Source organism: Macrobrachium nipponense, chromosome 8, assembly GCF_015104395.2.
Source record: "Macrobrachium nipponense isolate FS-2020 chromosome 8, ASM1510439v2, whole genome shotgun sequence".
Taxonomy (NCBI): domain Eukaryota; kingdom Metazoa; phylum Arthropoda; class Malacostraca; order Decapoda; family Palaemonidae; genus Macrobrachium; species Macrobrachium nipponense.
This window is the reverse complement of record NC_087203.1, coordinates 114440876-114462669: the sequence shown is the minus strand read 5'-3', so window position 1 is coordinate 114462669 and position 21794 is coordinate 114440876. Positions and strand designations below refer to the sequence as shown.

At 36.6% G+C, this 21794-nt stretch overlaps 1 protein-coding gene across 2 annotated transcripts in view; it reads right to left on the bottom strand.

Annotated features, from left to right (window-relative positions):
* The window catches only part of LOC135222965 (homeobox protein Hox-B5-like), a 204919-nt gene that overhangs the window by 145739 nt on the left and 37386 nt on the right, over nt 1–21794 (bottom strand). Inside the window, exon 2 of one of the 2 annotated variants that reach the window (XM_064261443.1) lies at nt 16700–16723. The exons of the other annotated variant lie outside the window; for it this stretch is intronic. Within the exon in view, the coding sequence (XP_064117513.1) occupies nt 16700–16723 (24 nt within the window). The remainder of the gene's footprint in view (nt 1–16699; nt 16724–21794) is intronic. 2 annotated transcript variants of the gene reach the window in all.

Sequence of the window (21794 nt, the reverse complement as noted above, 5' to 3'; positions counted from 1 at the left end):
CTCGAGAGGAATCCATAAATAGACGAACGTGAGGTGATAGACCAGTTGCTAAATTTAAACAGTTGTATTTATACTCCGTCATCCTATGGAGAGAAGTTCATTAACGCTAATTACCTCTAATCTTAATTAAACCGATGCCTACATAACTATGAAATCATTCTCCCCTCTAGAAGCCGATGTAAGAGAAAGCATATCATTTCAAATGCATTAAATGCCACTCTGGCCCCCCTGTAAATCATTAAGAATGAGGGGATAATAACGTAATTAATAATAATAATAATAATGATGATGATAATAATAATAATAATAATATCTGATATCTGCTTTAGTCAATAGCCCCTTTGGGATTGTTCCATAAGGATAGGGTTCATCTTCTGAATAATAATAATAATAATAATAATCAATAATAATAAATAATAATAATAATAATAATAATAATAATATAATAATAATAATAATGATGATGATGATTTAAAAATATTTTTCATAAATTCCGTAATATTTTTCAGGATCAGTAATAATAATAATAATTAATAATAATAATAATAATAAAATAATAATAATAAGAAGAAGAAGAAGAAGAAGAAGAAGAAGAAGAAGAAGAAGAATAGGAATATATATTTTTAAAATTGTGTAACATTTTTAAAGGACTCCTCGGCATCCTGGACCTTGTAGGAAATGGCTGGAAACTTGAGGACTCGGGGTCCTACCGAACAATTTCCTCTCCATCTTAACAGTAACCTTTCCTGCCGTTAAATTCCTAGCTGACATTTCACTGTGTGTTACAGTGACCTGACCTTCTTTCTTTTAGTTCCAGGAAACCATAACTAAGTTGATATTATGCCTGTGTTAGATGGGGTTCATGAATAAAATGAGTGTGTCCATCCCAAACATACACACTTATACAGACACACACATAAACATACACATGTATACACACGGACACCTACACATACACACACAAACAGAAGGCCGTACAGTATTAGCTTTACTCGTTCAAATCAATACACTATCACTACCTATACAAAGTAATTAACCTACACTGTAATCTTATTTCACTGCAGAAAAACTAGGCTAAATCTAATAGTTATATCTATATACGCATTCTACAGGGTGTCCATAAAGTCCCAGTACCATTACAAGTAATAAATACTTGTAATGGAACAAAGAATTTTAATTGTGAAGAAATAACTTGTTATCTACATATTTCTAAAAGAACATTAAGCTAGAACTTATTAACTTATTGATGCCACTAGCTCTAATTTATATATATATATATATATATATACATATATATATATATATATATATATATATATATATATATATATATCATATATATATATATATATATATATATATATATATATATATATATATATCCTAGTCTGGGGAAAAGGACCATTTATTGAACCCATAGTTAATTACTGACATGAAATTCACTTAGCTTGTATGTTATCAGAATATTATTCTCAAAGATCTACCACGTAATCTGCCACCAACTATCTTAACATAGGCAAATAAACAACGGCTCAGTTATAAATAGCCTTTGTGAGGTTCGTGGTCCGCTTGTTCTTAATTAGGATCTACTTATATTCTTTATGAAAAAATTATTCTTTACAAGGCTGTACAAATCAATTAACAGACACTGATGACGAAATAAAAAGTAGATCATTTTTTTAAAATATAAAGGGGTACTTACATTTTTATGGGGAATAATATATACTTGGAGGTGTGATAGGAGGGAGGAGGTTGGGGAGTGGGGGTGGTGGACTGGGGGGGTGGGGGGTGGGGGGGGTGGGGGGGGGTTGGGGGGGGGGGGGGGGTTGCGCTCGAAAGCTATCCCTCGTCACTCTGTCTCATACAAGTTAAACAGCCATGGAGACATAACACAACCCTGGGGGCTGGACACCTTCACTGCCAGACTCCCTTTTGCTCTCTCTCTCTCTCTCTCTCTCTCCTCTCTCTCTCTCTCTCTTCCACTGGTCTCCAATCTTTTCCCATCCTTCCCGCCCCTTCACTGTCAGACTCTCTCTGTCTCTGTCTCTGTCTCTCTCCCCCCTCCCCGCAGATCCCCATTCCCTTTCTTTCCCCTCGTTCCCGTCCCCTTCATTGCCAGTCTCTCTCTCTCTCTCTCTCACTTCCCCTCCTATTCCTATTTATCCCCAATAGTTCCAAAACCCCTTCACTGCCAGACACTCTGTCTCTCTCTCTCTCTCTCTACTTTCTCTCTCTCTCTCTCTCTCTCTACTAAACACAATCATTCTCCCTCCCTCCCCCCCCGCAACCCCCACAGAGCCAACCCACCTTCGAAGAGTTTATTTACCTTTGCGTTCCGAGGGAAACATTTCTATGAACATCCTACGAAAGGCACAAACAAACTCAAGAGTCCTGCAGTTCAGTAAATCATAGGAACATAAACCCTACCGCAGATTAGAGGGGGAAGGGGAAGGGGAAGGGGCAGGGGGTTGTGTGGGAGTTGGGTAGGGGGTTACATACAGCGAGGCCTTTAAAAAAATGGAGGAGAGGAAACCTTGGAGGAACCTCCCAAGGTGAATGTATAGTCGTGGGGGGAGGAGGAGGAGGGGGATTGTGGAAGGGGAACGGGAAGGGGCAAGATATTGTGTGGGACTGGGAAATGGGCAGGAGGGGGAGGTATGGGGTTTAATTCGGCAAGGCCCTCCTCAGAAAGAAGCAGGGGATAGAGGGACCTTGGAGGAACCTAAGAAGAACTCAGGTCGGCGCCCTTTCTTCAGGAGCTCACTCTCTCTCTCTCTCTCTCTCTCTCTCTCTCTCTCTCGGAAGGGCTTTGCCGACCGCGGTGGAAGAGCCGCTTGATACGCAAACAAACAAACAAATAAACAAACCCCCGCGTCCTCTAAGTGGCTGATCAAACAAACCACCTAATTAGCCCCCTCCCGATGACATTTTTATGAAGCTGCGAAGAGAAGAAGGAGCTGCAGAAACAAGAAGAGAAGAAGAAGAAGAAGAAAAAGAAGAAGACATAGGAGAGACCAGGAGTTTGGGTAAGCTGCCCTTTCTAGATGCCACGGATATATGCCCATAAGCCTCCCACGCCCACGATGCGTACGAGGGAGGCAGTAGAAAAGCACTACATAAATCTTAGGTAGGTAGGTAGGTAGAGATTATACCTTGGGTGGGTAGGTAGGTAGGTATAGTATATAGCTTGGGTAGGAAGGTAGGTAGGTATATATACATTGGGTAGGAAGGTAGGTAGGTATATATATCTTGGGTGGGTGGGTAGGTAGATACATATATAACTTGGGTAGGTAGGTAGGTAGATATAAATACCTTGGGTAGGTAGGTAGGTATATATTACCTTGGGTAGGAAGATATGTAGGTATATATAACTCGGTTGGGTAGGTAGGCAGATATAAATACCTTGGGTAGGTAGGTAGGTAGGTATAGAATATAGCTTGGGTATGAAGGTAGGTATATATACCTTGGATAGGAAGGTCTTGGTGTAGCAAGGTAGTTAAGGTAGGTATATATAACTTGGGTAGGAAGGTAGATAGGTAGGTATATATACCTTGGGTAGGTAGATAGGTATAGTATATAGCTTGGGTGAGTAGGAAGGCATATATACCTTGGGTAGGAAGGTAGGTGGGTATATATATATATATACCTTGGGTTGGTGGGTAGGTATAGGTAGCTCGCTCGTCAGTAAAGCCAGCTTTTATCTGAATATTCATCCTGGATCAACGGTAGAGCTCACCCAGTCACAAATGCTACGGAGCCATTTGTAACAGATGCATCTGCAACGCAGATCAACGCTCGTACTACTACTATTACTATCACCACTACCACTACTACAACTATTACTATATATACTACTACTACAGAATAGATTGGCACCACCTCTACCATAACTACTATTGTTATGATAATAGCAATCATAACAATAAGTCATTAGCCGACGAACATTCACGTTGAAATTGACGGCAGAAGAAAAAGGCTCTTCAAGTCAAATTGGTTCCTACTTGCTTCCTTTCTCTACAGGTGAACAATTTACCAATTTTCACCAATTACTTACCTTACCAGACGGCCCCTGCTATAGTTTTCAGAGTGCCTTTGTGAAATATATCTTGAAATTATCTATCCGTGAAAACTGTATGCATGATGAAGAGGGTAACTGATTTAAATCACGGGGTCATTGCCTCGTATCAGGTGTTTTGCTTATGACTAATCTTATTATCGATAGAGATTCGTGAATAACTCCAGCTAATATTTTTTTATAATCAGGAGAAATGTAATCAAACTTAATTTAATAAAATAAATAGCTCACCGACTAACTTTGAAGTGATTCGGCTCTGTTAAATGCATACAAATCAATGATGTAATCGGTATGAATATCAATACAAATGAATATTCTACGATGTATACATGCTATGAAGTACCCATCATTAATTCTTCGTTTGTCATACTAAATAAACACTGGGTGAGAAGGCGACCACACATGAAGGCCTATTGTTCTTGTCATTTCATTGCTTCTCCATAAGTCATTACGCATGGAATTCATTCCTGTGCGTTGAAGAATTACATAGACACAAAATCTTGCGTAAAATTCTTCCTTACTGAAAAAAAGAAAATATGTATACTTTATAGAGGTGTTCCACAAAACCAAGAATTGCCACTTTCCTATTCGTATTTTATCTGTTAACGTGAGTAAGGCATCTGGTTCTTAATCAACTGTTGGGAGAGCATCTGGATTGTGGAGTATCTTAGATTTTCACTAATTGTTCTCCTCTCTCTCTCTCTCTCTCTCTCTCTCTCTCTCTCTCTCTCTCTCTCTCTCTCTTAACTCCAGCCGAGCCAGACAACATTTACGAATTGAGTGTGCTCCCTCTGAGTCACAGAAAAATTAGCAATATACACACACACACATATATATATAATATACATATATATACATACATATATATATATATATATATATATATTAAATTAATTTTACTGTACAGCAGTATAATATGAAGATAAAAGGCCCATAAAACACTAGGAAGTGCTCGAAATATATGGTTGCAAACGTTAAAATAGTGTTTTATTGGAGTTTTATCTTCATTGTTTATAAAATTTTTATATAAATTATACCGATATTACATATATATATATATATATATATATATATATATATATATATATATATATATATATATATATTATATAATATCGGTATAACTTATATAAAAATATTTTTGAATGAATGAACTAGGAACGTCAAGTAGGATTTTCCAACACGAAGTCCATTGTCAAATTTCTAATTTAATGAAAAGAGAGACATTAAAATCCACTTTGCTTAGTCTGAGAAGAAATATCAGAGACCCTATAAACACAATCAACAACAACAACAACAACGAGAAGGAAGGCCCTGCCAACGGCCGGTTACCATAGAAACGGAGGGTGTCGGATCTCGTCAGGCCCAGGGGTTGGGGGGTTGCCGAGGGCATGGGCATGGGCATGAACGCCCTGTCAAAGCTGAAAAACGCGACCGGCCAATCGTCGGCCAGCTAGCTCGCCGCCAGCTATCGCTGATTGGTCAGCGGATCGGAGGAGACCCTACTGGATATATCTACAACGGGGGAAGGGGGAGGTATTGGGGGAGTATCTGGGGGGAGGGGGGGAGGAGGGGAGGGTATCGTCTCAACTAGGACCTACTTACGAAATTTTTGTTTGTTGCCTTACGCACATACACAACTCGGTCGTGAAATGAGAGCGTCAACGACGATTATGTTATGCTTTTTAACAGGCGCCTGGTATTTCTGGTCACGCTGTCAAAATACCACCGCCGAAGGGCATGTTCGGGTAAAGATTCCTCAGCAGATGGCGAGCTAGTGACGTTTTAACTGCCGTCGAGCAAAACTGATAAAATAAGTATTATTGACATACTGGAAATGAATATCTTCACTAAATAGTATATGTCATTTTAGAGGTGTTTTGGATAATATTCCTCAGCAGATGGCGAGTGACATTTTAACAAACAACATTCATCGATGTAGAGCGGGAATAATAATAATAATAATAATAATAATAATAATAATCAAATAGACCAGACATGACGTTGATTGACAAAATCAAGAAGAAAGTATCACTCATTGATGTCGCAATACCATGGGACACCAGAGTTGAAGAGAAAGAAAGGGAAAAAATGGATAAGTGTCAAGACCTGAAAAAATAGAAATAAGAAGGATATGGGATATGCCAGTGGAAATCGTACCCATAATCATAGGAGCACTAGGCACGATCCCAAGATCCCTGAAAAGGAATCTGGAAAAACTAGAGGCTGAAGTAGCTCCAGGATCATGCAGAAGAGTGTGATCCTAGAAACGGCGCACATAGTAAGAAAAGTGATGGACTCCTAAGGAGGCAGGATGCAACCAGAAACCCCACACTATAAATACCACCCAGTCGAATTGGAGGACTGTGATAAAGCAAAAAAAATAAATAAATAAGAATAATAATGGAGAAACTGATCCACATCTATATATGGGTACATATATTTAAAACTAATCATTTGTAATGATATGTTCTTATAACTGTGTATTTATTTATATATATATCTTAAGACGTGCTATTATGGGAATTTGCTTAATAATATAATAATAATAATAATAATAATAATAATAATAATAATAATAATAATAATAAAATAATATAATTCGGAAAATAAAGAAGAATCTCTACAAGTGTAACGCTGCTGAAGTAGCCATTACTTTTCTTAAAGTATGATTGAGAGAGGGTCTGCTTCCTAAGTATAATAATAATAATAATAATAATAATAATAATAATAATAATAATAATAATAATAATAATAATATTGAAATAAGAGTAAAAATAAGAAAAACTATAACAATGATAAAAAACAGTATAGCGTATCATAAATAATCCACGTAATAGTGGTATATACACCATTTCAGAGTATATGATTTAATTCCCCGGCGTTTGTTTGCTTGTTTGTGTTCCGCACAAAACAAATGCGAATCAACATTTCTCTTTAAGCCTTCTTAGCTACGAGACGGTTGGTTTGCATTTGTTTTGTGTGAAACGCAAACAAACAAACAAACAAACAAACGCCTGGGATATTATTATTATTATTATTATTATTATTATTATTATTATTAATACCCACGGGTATTAATCAAGTGGCAAACATATATTGCCCGGTGCCAAGCATTCATACCCAGTGAAAGTCATATAGGGCGTGGGCGATCACAGCCAGGGTCGGTAGGTCTCTCTCTCTCTCTCTCTCTCTCTCTCTCTCTCTCTCTCTCTCTCTCCTTGTGATTTGCATTTTGTTATTTATATGTTTTTCTCTTTCATTTAACTTTCTTTTTTTTTTTAACTGATATGAGCCATGTGCATGTACGTGTGTTGTCCCCACGTCTGTCTGTCAGTCTCTCTCTCTCTCTCTCTCTCTCTCTCTCAATTTCATTTCATTTCATTTCATTTCATTCTGTTTGGTTTTTAATTCATGTGAGCGATACACACGTATGTGTGTTGTCCACGGTTCTCTCTCTCTCTCTCTCTCTCTCTCTCTCTCTCTCTCTCATTTATTTAATTCTGTTTCGTTGTAATTTAAGTGAGCGATATACGCGTATGTGTGTTGTCCACGTCTCTCTCTCTCTCTCTCTCTCTCTCTCTCTCTCTCTCTCTTTCCCTGGCCCGAACCCAACGTTTGGCCACGGAAATGCCCCTCCCCCCTCCCCCTCCCCCTCCCCCTCCCCTCCTTTCCTCACTACCTCACTTGTGAAAAGAATCTCGCCAGGTATTCACAATAAACGAGCTGGGATCAAGGGACTCCCTGTAGCCACCTACTCCTGCTTTAGCAGCCCCTACATAGCTAAAACACTTATAGCTCTGGCAACAGTAGTAGCAGAAACAGCAGCAGAAAGACAGCTGGAGAAAAAACTGCAGAAGCGGTAGCATAAAAAAAACCGCAGCAAAAGCAGCGGAAAAAGCGGCTGATAGACAGTAGGAGAAAAACAGCAGAAGGGGCAGCATGAAAAATTGGCAGAAACAGAAGCAGGAAAAAGCAGCGGAAACAGCGGTAGAATGACAGTAAGAGAAAAACAGCAGAAGTGGCAACATATAAAAAAGGAGGAAACAGCAGCAGAAAGACAGCAGGAGAAACACAGCAGAAGCGGCAACATTAAAAATAAAAACAGCAGAAACAGCAGCAGGAATAAACAGCGGAAACGGCAACATGAAAAACAGCAGAAACAACAGCAACAGAGAAAACAGCAGCAGGAAAAAAAACAGCGGAAACAGCAGCTGAAACAACACAACAGAAAAAACAGCAGCAGGGAAAAAAACAGCGGAAACAGCATCAGCATAAACGGCATAAAAGGCAGCAGAAAAAAACAGCGGAAACGGCAACAGAAAAAACAGCACTGGGAAAAAGCAGCGGAAACAGCATCAACAAAAACAGCAGAGACAACAACAGAAAAACAGCAGAAACAGCAGCAGAAAAAAACAGCAAAAAAACAGCAGCTGCAAAACGGCATAAACAGCAGAAAAAAACAGCGGAAAACAGCAGCAGAGAAAAACAGCAACCAGAAGAAGTTGATGTCTCTTCTCCTCCTCCTCCTCCTCCCTAACCTGAGAGAAAAAGGTGTGAGACGCGAGATAAGCAGAGATAGATCTCATATGTACTCTGACATCTATTGGCTGCTGGGGTCGTCCATCAACTGAGGTCATTCTCGTCCTGCTCCGCTGACATCAACATAATTGATAACTATGCTATATGGGGGGGACGTTGCTCTTTGTCAATTCGCGGTCGCTATTATGGAGGTAATATTCAGTTCCTTCAGACAAGTATGTTTTTCAATGCACGCATGATCTCGGGCGCACCTGGACACACATGCACGCACACACACACACACACACACACACACACATATATATATATATATAGATATATATAGACATATATATCTATATATATATATTGTCAAATACACCATGACATTCTTCTTCATACTCAGTGGACAAAAGTCACTGTGCATCGCTGTTTCCCTACCAGGCAGCAGTTCGAGCCCCACTGTTGACGGACACTTATCAATAATTATAAAGTCACCTTGGGTGTAAGGTATTCCAGAGGTACAGTGAAGTGGATATCAAACGTATATATACATATAAACAAATTATATACGTTTTAGTCTTGAAATAAACAATGCAAAACAATTACGATGCATGATAGCAAAGCTTGACATTTTTCTTTATGATCTGCTTTTAAAACTTCTAAAGAACATCCCTTGATTACAAAGATCTGTCAGAATTTATTAGTCTTTTCTTTATAGAAGTCTAATTCTGACGAAGACTACCATCTTATTTTTCACAACTATTACAGTGTTTAACGCTTTTTGTTGGCATTGGTGATATTTCTTGTGAGGGTATGTTCAAATATTTGATATGAGAATGAAATATGACCATAAAACCATAAAATATGATCATAAAAAAACCTTAAAATGTTTTTAAAAATAACCTTAAAATTCCTTTAAAAATAACTTTAAAATGCTTTTAAAAATAACCTTAAAATTCCTTTAAAAATGACTTTAAAATCGCTTTCAAAATAACCTAAAAATCCCTTTAAATTAAGCTTAAAATTCCTTTAAAAATAACCTTAAGATTCCTTTAAAAATAACGTTAAAGTCACTTTAGAAATAACCTAAAAGTTCCTTTAAATTAACCTTAAACCCTTTTAAAAGTAAAATTAAAATTCTTTTTAAATAACTTTAAAATCACTTTAAAAATAACCTTAAAATACCTTTAAAAACGACGTTCAAATCCCTTTAAAAACCTGTAAATCATTTTCAAAATAACCTTAAACACCCTTTTAAAAATAACCTTAAACCCCCTTTAAAAATAATCTTAAAATCCCTTTAAAATAATTTTAAAATTTCCTTAAAAATAACTTTATAATTCATTAAAAAAACTTAAACTCCCTTTAAAAATAGTCTACCATCTGGTTGTACTCTAAACCAACCCACGAACTTTTGGATAACGTTGCAAAACGCCGCGGACGTGCACGGCAAACATACCCATATGAGGTCATGGGCACGCAGGAAAGTCACCCGAGCCTTAGCAACACTGGTTGCCCAAGACCACCTGACCAACCAGAGCCCAGCATTAGCAACATGACCAGAGGGCGTGACATTCTATCTGACCGGCCAGTGTTTTGTGGCTTGACCCACTACTGAACGTATTAGCCCTACGGGTAACTCCATATAGAGAAATCGGTTCTTATTCTGTTGAAAAGATGGCTGCTTGCAATCCAGGCTTACGTCAAGCGGAGTGAAATGTTGTACAAGTTGTTTTTTTATTTGTTGTGAGTGTTGTTGTCATGTCTTTGAGTTAGGCAACAACAACAAAAGACTGACGAAGAGGATATATTAAACAGAAAAGATGGATAAATAAATTGTTTTAGACTTGATGTGACTGTTATTATATCTTTGAGTTAGGAAACAACAATGAAAAAAACTGAAGAAAAGGATATATTAACCAAAAACGATGGATAAATAAATTTTAGTACAGATTCGGTGTGACTGTTGTTATATCTTTGAGTTAGGAAACAAAACAAAAAAATTAATTAATAAATTGTTGTACAGACTCGGTGTCGGTGTGACTGCTGTTATATCTTTGAGTTAGGATACAACGATAAAATATTGACAAAAAAGGTAAATTAACCTCCCCCCCCACCCAAAAAAAAAAAAAAAAAAAAAAAAAAGTAAATACATAAATTGTCGCATAGATTCTATGACAGTTGCTGTCAAGAGATTTAAAAAAAAAAAAAACAATAAATGGTAGACAGAAAAAAAAGTAAATGTACCAAAAAAAAGTAACAGAATAAATTGTTGCACAGACTCGGTATGATTGTTGTCAAATCTCTGAATTGGAAAACAACAATAAAAGATAACGAAAAGGATAATTAGCCGAGAAGGTAAATATAAATAAATAATTGGACTGAATCAGTATCTTCGTCGTAGGTGTCCGGTTAAGAAGGATAAAGTTGCAGACGTCAAGAAATTCAGCACTTAAAATTACTAAAAATAAACATAGGTGTTGGTGCTGTTCAGTCAGTGTATACCAGTAAATGAATCTGGATCAGCAACTGCAGTCTATATACAATCATAGAGCTGATTTTTCCTTCTTCTTCTTCTTCTTCGTCTTTTTCTTCTTCTTCGTCTTCTTGCTCTTCTTCTTCGTCTTCTTCGTCGTCTTCTTTATCTTCGTCTTCGTCTTCTTCTTCTTCTTCTTCTTCGTCTTCGTCTTCGTCTTCTTCTTCTTCTTCTTCTTCTTCTTCTTCTTCTTCGTCTTCTTCTTCTCGTCTTCGTCTTCTCCGTCTTCACGCTATCATAAAGCTGATTTTTCCTTCTTCTTCTCCTTCTTCTTCTTCTTTTCAAGGGTGGAATAACAGCTCATCCACCTGACATGATTACATGACCAACGGTTTCGAAACGAAGGAAAAGAGTAACATCATTTCCTGTCGCAATTATATACTCCGGCGATCAGCGACGAGCATCAGCCAGGAAAATGACCAATGCAGATGATACTCTTCAACGCACCGGGCAACCGCAATGTCTAATGACGACCAGCTTGCAAAATTGAAATGTCGGAAGGAAAACTAGGGAACAAATTGCATCCTTTCACACTCTAATAGATGTAAATATACTGGCTTGAACGAGCGTCTTCTTAGAATACCCAGAAACTTTATAACATTCGATGTAACACTATAAACTGTGTACCTTAGCCTACGTCAGGTATCTCAATTATAAAGTAAATATATGCAATATCACACCCTGATATTGCGTTCTGTTTTTTAGTGTTAGTTTACATTTAGCAGTGGGGTAGAATCATATGCATAAGCAACAAGCTTGTTTTCATGCTCAAACCACATATTCTGCATATATAACAAACAGCAGCTGGCGAAAAGACTACCCTAAGGTACCCCAGTAACTTAAATATTGGTGGGCCAGAAACACGACCCTGAGGAACCCCAATGCCTTAAATATTGGTGGGCCAGAAACACAATGGTGAGGAACCCCCAAGAACGTATGTAGTGTTGGGCCAGAAACACTAACCAGAGGAACCCCAATACCTTATATTGTTGGGCCAGAAACAAGACCCTGAGGAACACCAATACCTCAAATATTGGTGGGCCAGAAACACTACCCTGAGGAACCCCAAGAACTTATGTATTGGTGGGCCAGAAATACGACCCTGAGGAACCCCAATGCCTTAAATATTGGTGGGCCAGAAACACTACCCTGAGGAACTCCAAAAACTTAAAATAGTGGTGGGCCAGAAACACCACCCTGAGGAACACTAATACGTTAAATATTGATGGGCCAGAAACACTACCCTGAGGAACTCCAAAAACTTAAATAGTGGTGGGCCAGAAACACCACCCTGGGGAACCCCAAGAACTTAAAATAGTGGTGGACCGATAACACTACCCTGAGGAACAACAGCGTTGACTGTTAGCTGATGTGAATAAATCGTTTATTAACATGTTAGCTATTTATGCACGATTTTAGGTACACAATTTTCTTACTTTATTCTCGTGTTGTAATGCAGCCCTGATCACTTATAAAATTAAAGCAAATTTTACAAGATATATTTACTAATCTACTTATTTTCCTGGATTTTAAACCCCCTTCTTTCTATAAAGCTGTAAAGCAGCAATTCAGAAAAAAAAACTTTCTATAAAGCAGCAATCGCCTCGTAGAGAATAACAATATCCATTCCCATGCTATACTGAAAACAAACAAGTGCATTTTCGAAGAAAACGAAAACGCCATTTCAACACATAAACTGTCGAGTCGGAAAATAAACAAAAATGACAGATATAAATAAACCGTAAATCATTAGATCCAGACTCAAACATCGTTCGATCTCTCAATTTGAATACCCAAAGCATATTCTCCGCCCTAAACCCAATTTAAATATCGATGTATTCACCCATAGCTCACCTCGAATAGCGGTTGGGCCTTTCTACAGAGTTAAAAAAAAAGTAAAATAAAAAACCAGAAGAAAAATAAAGGGCATTAGTGGAGAAGAAGGTAAATGAAATAGAAGAAAATTCATATGAAGGCTGACAGAATGCGTTTAAGTTTACGTTAAAATGAATCGTTAACAGAGCAATTAATACCAGTTTCCTTTGTATAGTGATGGATAGAGCGGTTGGAACAGTAGCGTCAAAAGCAGTAGCATTGAAAGTCAGTCGCAAAACAGGAAAAGTAGCAGCAGCATCAGCCACAGCAGAGTAATAATGTAGAAAAGTAACAGCATAAGCCGTCGCCACATCTGAGTAATACCTAAATAGAATGATTAATATTGCAAGAAACTCTTTATCCACTACGAAGTGAAAGCGGGCATTATCTTTTATACGTATAATCATCACAACGTGAATCTGATTGCCGTATCACACTAAACAAATTCATGCTGTGGGAATTCAAAAAAATAATAGCAGTAAATATCTTCAGTTGGCTTTGATGGAAAGCTATCACTAAATAGTTATAAACCCGTTGAAAGAGTAGTAGATATTTTCAGTCGCATACCAATAGATAAATAAATAAATAAATAAATAAATAAATAAATAAATAAAAAACAGCCACCAAAACATTCAATACAGCCAACGATAGCAGGAGCTAACAGAAATGGAAGTCACGCCCGGAGCGATGTGGAACGCTAGAACGCTATATATACCGTAACCTATTGAACTAACCCCCTACTCCTCCCCCCACCTCCCACCAAAGTCTATTACAGCCACCCTTAGTCATCTTTTCATAGAGACCCCAACGCGATTCTTGGAAAGGAGAACCTCTGATTATGTAGTGTTATTCCCCCGGTAATTAAGAAAGAAGAAGCACTGAGGGGTTCAGGAAGGGGGGAAGGGGAGGAGAAGGGTTCAGGAAGGGGAGAAAGGGAGGAGAAGGGTTCACGAAGGGGAGGAGAGGTTCAAGAAGGGGAAGAGATGAGTTCAGGATAGGGAGAAGGTGGGTTCAGGAAGGGGAGGAGGAAAGGGGTTCAGGAAGAAGGGGAGAAGGGTTCAAGAAGGGGGAGGAGAGGGGTTCAGGAAGGACAGGAGAGGGGTTCAAGAAGGGAATGAGATAGGTTCAAGAAGGGGTAGAGAGGGGTTCAGGATTGGGAGGAGAAGAGTTCAAGAAGAGGCAGAGAGCATCACAGCTCTCTCTCTCTCTCTCTCTCTCTCTCTCTCTCTCTCTCTCTCTCTCAACGAAATTTAATTGATAAAGTCCTCTGTGTGACTTCTATTATTTTTTTCATAAACATGATAAACAGTCGAACCAATTAGTTCATTTCTATCAGTTTATAATATGACAAATGATTTTATGTCAAGGCGAGTATCCCCTCTCTCTCTCTCTCTCTCTCTCTCTCTCTCTCTCTCTCTCTCTCTCTCTCTAGACTGATGAAGTTCTTTGCGTGACTTCTATAAAAAAAAATAGCCGAATGTATTGATATAAACCTTTTGGTTTGTAATCCGAAAATGGTTTAACATCAGCGCTCTCTCTCTCTCTCTCTCTCTCTCTCTCTCTCTCTCTCTCTCTCCCAGGAAAAGCCATCGCATTTCGAGGTAACTGTAGGTAAATTTCGAGGAATCACAGTGACCAACTTTTTTCTTTTTATCCTTTTTTTTCTGTTCTTCTCCTTAACACTTGTCCATTGTAGCAGAAACCTCTATTGTCGTGAGATGTTCAGAGAAGTTTATTCCCCTTCTTAAGGAACACCAAAAAATAGCCACAGGTTACTACTTCTCAAGAGCTACTCGAGCCAGCGTGATTTGCAGTTTCCAGACTTTGTTCCAGACATTCCAGGGGAAGACTGGACTTACACACGAGGAGCGTGAAATTCAATTATTGATTTCCTTTTTGTCTCGAAAAGCGAATAGGAGAACAGTGATTGCAAGCTAATGCAAAAAAAAAAAAAAATAAATAAATAAATAAATAATAATAATAAAGGACTATGCTGATATGACCGCTATCGATCCAATGATTAACAGAGTGGGAACATGCAGAGCAGAGGGAAATAAATACGTAAATATAAGAATAAATGAAAAATAAGTAACAAAATAAACAAATGAAGAAATAAAAACATAAACGATGAACCAACAAAAGCAAAATATTGTGAAGACGAGAATAGATGAAGGAAAATAAATAAATATACTTCTTTTACATAATGCAAGCACTATCTACATGATTATGAGGCGGAAATTAGCATACTGAGAGAGAGAGAGAGAGAGAGAGAGAGAGAGAGAGAGAGAGAGAGAGAGCAGATTTAGCGGGTGTGCGAGGCAATATTAGCGAATTGCGTTTTTCCTTCGTTTCATTCGCAAACAGAATCAACTGGTTTGCATATAATGTAAACGATAAGCCGTGTAAACAGCTGCTTAGACAAGAATAATAAGTATATTGGAAAAATCACGTACACATATTTACACTTAGGGAACATATAAAAATAAGCGAAAGACATAAATTTGTTTCCGGAAAGAAAAAAAAAGAATAAATAAAATGTCATCAAAAATATTCTTCCATTTATCGAAATACATTTGTTTAACAGTAAGCTTTTAAAAGCAGCGACCTTTAGTTCTCTTTAAAAAGTAACACACAATAATTACTAAACTTAACAGTTCCCCCAAAACATGCTCCCATCTGAACCTGGGAAAGATAATGAATACTCATCCCAACTAATAGACGATGCAAGATCGTAACTGGCCGTTATAATAATGCTAAAATAATTGCCAATGAATGTAAGGTTGAAACTGGTCATTTGCATTTAGAAATGATAACAACAACTTTCTTTTTAACCTCGAACTTTGCGACGCAGGAACTACAAAGCAAGCATGGCGAGCAAGAAGTGTAAAATCAGTCTTAATCATCATAACTGGTATGAATGGAATCATAACTGTCAGAAGACCTTCTCTTAACAAATTTGATCAAGCAATCTCCCACAACTCAAGAGCTTGTTTATTGCTTTTTCTGTCCCAGATCTCTTTTCCCGTCACTTATCTTTCATAATCTATGGTATCACACTTTTCCTGTCACAGCAATACTACAGCGTGCAATGTAAGTAGTACAAAAGTGTTAAGCCACATCTCAGTATCTCCCAATCCTTTCCTCATCAGTTCCACATGACAGCAAGGGGTTAAATGCCTCTCTCTCTCTCCTCTTCGTCGTAAGTGTCACTGTTATCTCCAACCTCGGAATCGCAGCGAGAATGAAAGCAGTCAGCAGAGAGTATTATATAACCATCGTGACAGACGATATAATTAATGACTACAGCAGCGGTCATCAAACATGCAGTAATAATTATAATTATTCTGGCCCCCAATCGTAAATCTGGCTGCACACGGGAATGACAAGTCCCCAACAACAATCACTACCAAGCACGGAGTAGAGAGAGAGAGAGAGAGAGAGAGAGAGAGAGAGAGAGAGAGAGAGAGAGAGAGAGAGAGAGAGGATGTCCAAAGACATCCTGAAGGGCAAAGATGACCAACGGTGCCGCGAATTAGGAGGGCGGTTCAAAACCCCCTTTTTCCTTGAGGTCTATTCCAAGGGCAGTTGGTCATATATATATATATGAAGAAAAAGGTCGAAATGGAGGTCAACAAAGGTCAACAAAGGATCTAAGCAAAACTCTCAGGCAGCTGCTTGTGTATACTCACCCTTGGCTGCTTGATCCTTCTGATCTGGTAGTGAGAGAAACCCATATTAGTGATTGTGACACACTATCGGGGATACGAACAAGCACATCATCATCATCCACATTATTCAAAAATGAAAAAAAAAAATGCATGCATATTAGAGCTAATAAAATTAATATATTTTTTTTCAATTACGCAAAAAATTCTACTGATCCGTACAGGAAACCAAAACGCCCACAGACATAAAATAATCAAATATTTGACATTAGCTGGGGATATTGAAGCTTTTTTTTATATAGACAATGAACGAATGGAAAAATTACAACTAAGAGCTAAATGTCTTACATATCATGCAAAACTAGTTCACTTAAAAAAAAAAAGGTTTAATGATTTTTTTCTAAATAAATTCAAAATGCGAACATACACAAACTATATATACTTTTATCAATTTCATCAAAATCCGCCATCACTAAGGAAAAGTTCAATTCTTCAGTTTTTCTTTTTTTTAATTCTCATCATAAACCACATTTTTATATTGGATTTTATCATTTTGCAGGAAAGTACCCTATGGCCCAGTGGTTATTTTACCAGAATGGTTATGATCACTATGGAAAAGTTCATTTTTTCAGATTTTTTTTTTAATTCTCATCTTAAAACACATTTTTACATCTGATTTTATCAAACTGGGCAGGAAAATGCCCCATGGTCCCCTGGTTATTTTTCCATAATGGTTATGACAAACATGGTTTCATGGTCACAAGGCCGCAAAAATCAGCTATGAATATTCCTTTGAAGACAAAGATTTCAGAGAGAATTGTGCCCCGTGGGGCCCATGGTTATTTAACCAAAATGATCAAGAAATACTAGCCGCCAAGGTCACAAGGTCACAAAAATCGGATGTGAATACCTCAGTAAGTATTAAAATCTCAAAGGGCATATCAGTAATATCAATTTCCAGTAATTATAATACCACCTCATTATATAGGGGTATACCTACCTCATCTCTAATGTCAATTAATATAGCGTTTATGTAAATACTAAGTACATACATTATTAAAAAGCATGATAATACCAGAAGCGGCGTTGTCCATCCCTACTCAAATAAAAAAAGTATAAAAAATATGGTTTAATACAGAACATTTTTCAAAATTGGCAAAATTGTCAGAACTGAAAAGTACCTCAGATGACAAACAACAAATTTTACGGGATAAAAAAAAATAAATATAAATTGTATTAATACCGAACAATTTTCAAAATTCGCAAAATCGTCAGAACTGAAAAGTACCTCAGATGACGAACAACAAATTTTACGGGATCAAAAAAAAAAAAAAAAGTATTAATATGGAACATTTTTCAAAATTCGCAAAATCCTCAGAACTGAAAAGTACCTCAGATGACGAACGACAAATTTTACGGGATCATTTCTAACGGCTTCAGTAATCTCTGGCGTTGCGAAAGCATCTTCGTCACTTTTAGAAATATATCCAGCATTGCTTAGACATTTCCCATTTCATGGGGTGACTTTGTAGAAATACGAGACAAGTTCTTTTATTCCTCATACCGTTGGACTGTGCAACAGCCTCTCAGAAGGTGTCGTGCAATTGGTGGAACAACCTCTTAGAAGGTGTCGTGCAACTGGAACTTTAGAAGTTCAGAAGTTTAAGCGAAAGCCCAATGCATTACTATCCTGATATTATTATTCTTGTATTTTAATACATTTTTATCTATTTATCTATTTATTAAATAATTTTCTTTCCTTTTTTAATAAGTGGTGTCCCTTTTTTCCTGTACTTCCCTTTACTTTCTCTTACTTCTTCGTAATGAACACCATAATATTCTTTGGAAGCTTGAATTTCAAGACTGGCCCCTGTAGTGGGCTTGTTCCATATGAATAGGTTTCATCTGTTAGATAATAATAATAATAATAATAATAGTGTACTTAGGAAACCGACCCTCTCTCAAGAATTCTTTATTAAATCATCATTTTTTAAAAAGTAGCCATTACTTTTAATAAAGTATGCTTGAGAGAGGTTCCGCTTCTTAAAATAATAATAATAATAATAATAATAATAATAATAATAATAATAATAATAATAATAATAATAATAATAATAATGACATACCATCCTCTACAACGCAAACACTGACGAGACAGACGTACGAAAAAATTATATAAAGAATTTCATAGGCATTTCATACACCTATTCATTATCCTCAAAACTTTAGGACGGTAATATCACTAAGCAAGATTAGGCTGCGTCCCATCCCATTATCTTCTAGGTACATCTGAACTTCCTGGATGTCAGAAATTAGTAATCCTTCTAAGTATATGTTTGCTACTTCGTCAACCTGGGACTTTCTCTCGCTTCTTGCTTCTTGCAACACTCCTGAATTATGCAATGTCTACTTAAACCTGCTTTCTCTCATTTTTACTGGACAGAAATGCTTCTGAACATGACAATCTATTTTTCTAACTAAACTAAACTTTTATTAAAATTCATTACCGTAATTATTAGGAAGTTTCACCATCACTAAGGCGAATGGCATACGTAGTTATGCTCGTACAAATCGCATATTTTTTTCTTTTCAACAACTACTTCGTCAGAGCTTCATGAAATTTTGTCAGAAAGGTTCCACGCGTTCTTTCAGTTTCTTGACCCAGATAATACAAGTTGCCCCACCCCACCCCCCAAAAAAATTCTTTAATGTTAACATTGCTATTTATGAAATATTCTTATTACTTTCCATTTCTTTATAATACTGTGTTTTTATAATATTTGATTAACACAAGAGCATTCCACAAAAATATTATTTTTTTGACAAACAATAAGAATTTCTCTTACCGCCCCCCATCCGGCCTACCCCCCAAAAAAATCCACAGAAAATTTTTGTCATTTTACTAGCTCATCAATTTCAAATAAAATTTCTTGCTCCCACCCCTCACCCCCCACCCCCCGCCCTTTGGGAAATCTCTGCCCCCCATCCATACACCCCCCCTCCCCCCGCACACAAAAAAAAATCCAAAGAAAAATCTTTATGCCATATTACTAGCTCTCCAATTTCAAATAAAATCTCCTGCTCCGCCGCGCCCCCCTCCCCCCCACCCCAAACCTCCTGCCCTTTGGGAAATCTCCAAGACGGCGTCGCGCAAGAAGGCATTTCCCTGTTTTCGGAAAAGGGGTCAAATTGGAACTGGCATAGCTCGGGTCATTCAGCGACATTCGACGCTGGCCCCAGTTGCAAAAGCAGGTCAGAGATATGTCTGAAAGATGTCTTTCCAAGATTCGTTAAATTTCGAAAAATGACTAGATTTTCACAAGGAGTTATAAGTTGTTCCCTTCACCCGTGAGGTAGTCGAAACTTACTGTCAATTGGTGAACCTTTCTGATATTGACAATTAAGATAAAATTATTATTATTATTTTATTATTATTATTATTATTATTATTATTATTTATTATTATTATTATTTATTATTATTATTATTATTATTATTATTATTATTATTTTCTGCTCTATCACAGTCCTCCAATTCGACTGGGTGGTATTTATAGTGTGGGGTTCCGGGTTGCATCCTGCCTCCTTAGGAGTCCATCACTTTTCTTACTATGGGCGCCGTTTCTAGGATCACACTCTTCTGCATGAGTCCTGGAGCTACTTCAGCCTCTAGTTTTTCTAGATTCCTTTTCAGGGATCTTGGGATCGTGCCTAGTGCTCCTATGATTATGGGTACAATTTCCACTGGCATATCCCATATCCTTCTTATTTCTATTTTCAGATCTTATTATTATTATTATTATTATTATTATTATTATTATTATTATTATTATTATTATTATTATTATTATTAATAATAAAAATACTCATAGTAGCATGAGTCTTGATATGGAAACAAAAATCCACAGCTACGTATGTGTACATATATCTGATGATAAAGCTGTACAGAAAGCTTTCGGGAACCTGTTCGATTCCCACTTTCAATCTGAGAATGAAAGCAGGAATCGGACAGAGTCCCGAAAGCTCTCTGAACAGATTTATCTTTAGATATATGTACATTATTATTATTATTATCATCATCATTATTATTATTATATTATTATTATTATTATTATTATTATTATTATTAATTATTATTATTATTATTATTATTATTGTTGTTGTTGTTGTTGTTGAGTTGTTGTTGTTGTTGTCGTTATATGTACATATACATAACTGTGGATTTGTTTCTCAGTTATTATTATTATAATATATTACTATTATAAACTTGGGAAGAAAGAAAAATTATAGATTTCTAACAGATATTCTTAATTATAACAATTTTGCCACCATTGCAACCCATACTTAACGGCAAATGCCAACACAGACAAAATGGATAATGCTGGAAACCCAAGTATAACTGAACAATCAATCCAGGACAAAAGTAAATACAGTAAATGGAGACTATAAACACGAAGTAAACAATCTCTCAGCTTGCTAGAACTTAGGTGTTTCTTCAAAAAGTTTTTGAAAAAAAAAATATATATATGTATATATATATATATATATATATATATATATATATTATATATATATTATATATATATATATATATATATATATATATATATATATATATATATATATATATATATATATATATATGAGTGTGTGTGTGTGTCTGTGAGGTGGAGATGTAACGAACCATGCGGAACAGAGACAAGAAATAGATGGAAAAATAACTCCAGTCGGAAAATACTTCTCCTCCCCATTCCATAGTCTCTTCTTCAGCTCTAAGCTCAGCTGATGGACAAAAAAAAAGGAACGGCAAGTGACTTGACACGATCGTGAAATATGAAAGAGACGACTTCTCTCGCCTTTCAAATATTCAGCAGCACCGCCTCCTTCCCTCAATACGCGGGAAGGTTACGGTAGCTTTTACCAAGTCATTTTATAATGATCAATATAAAAAATATATATAATATATTATATATAATAATATATATATATATATATATAATTATATATATATATATATAGAAATAAAAAAGTCAATAAACAAGCAATAATAAAACAAATACATAAACAATGAAATCGATTTCCATCTTTTTATCATCTTCTTCTTCTCCCCTTTCTCCTTC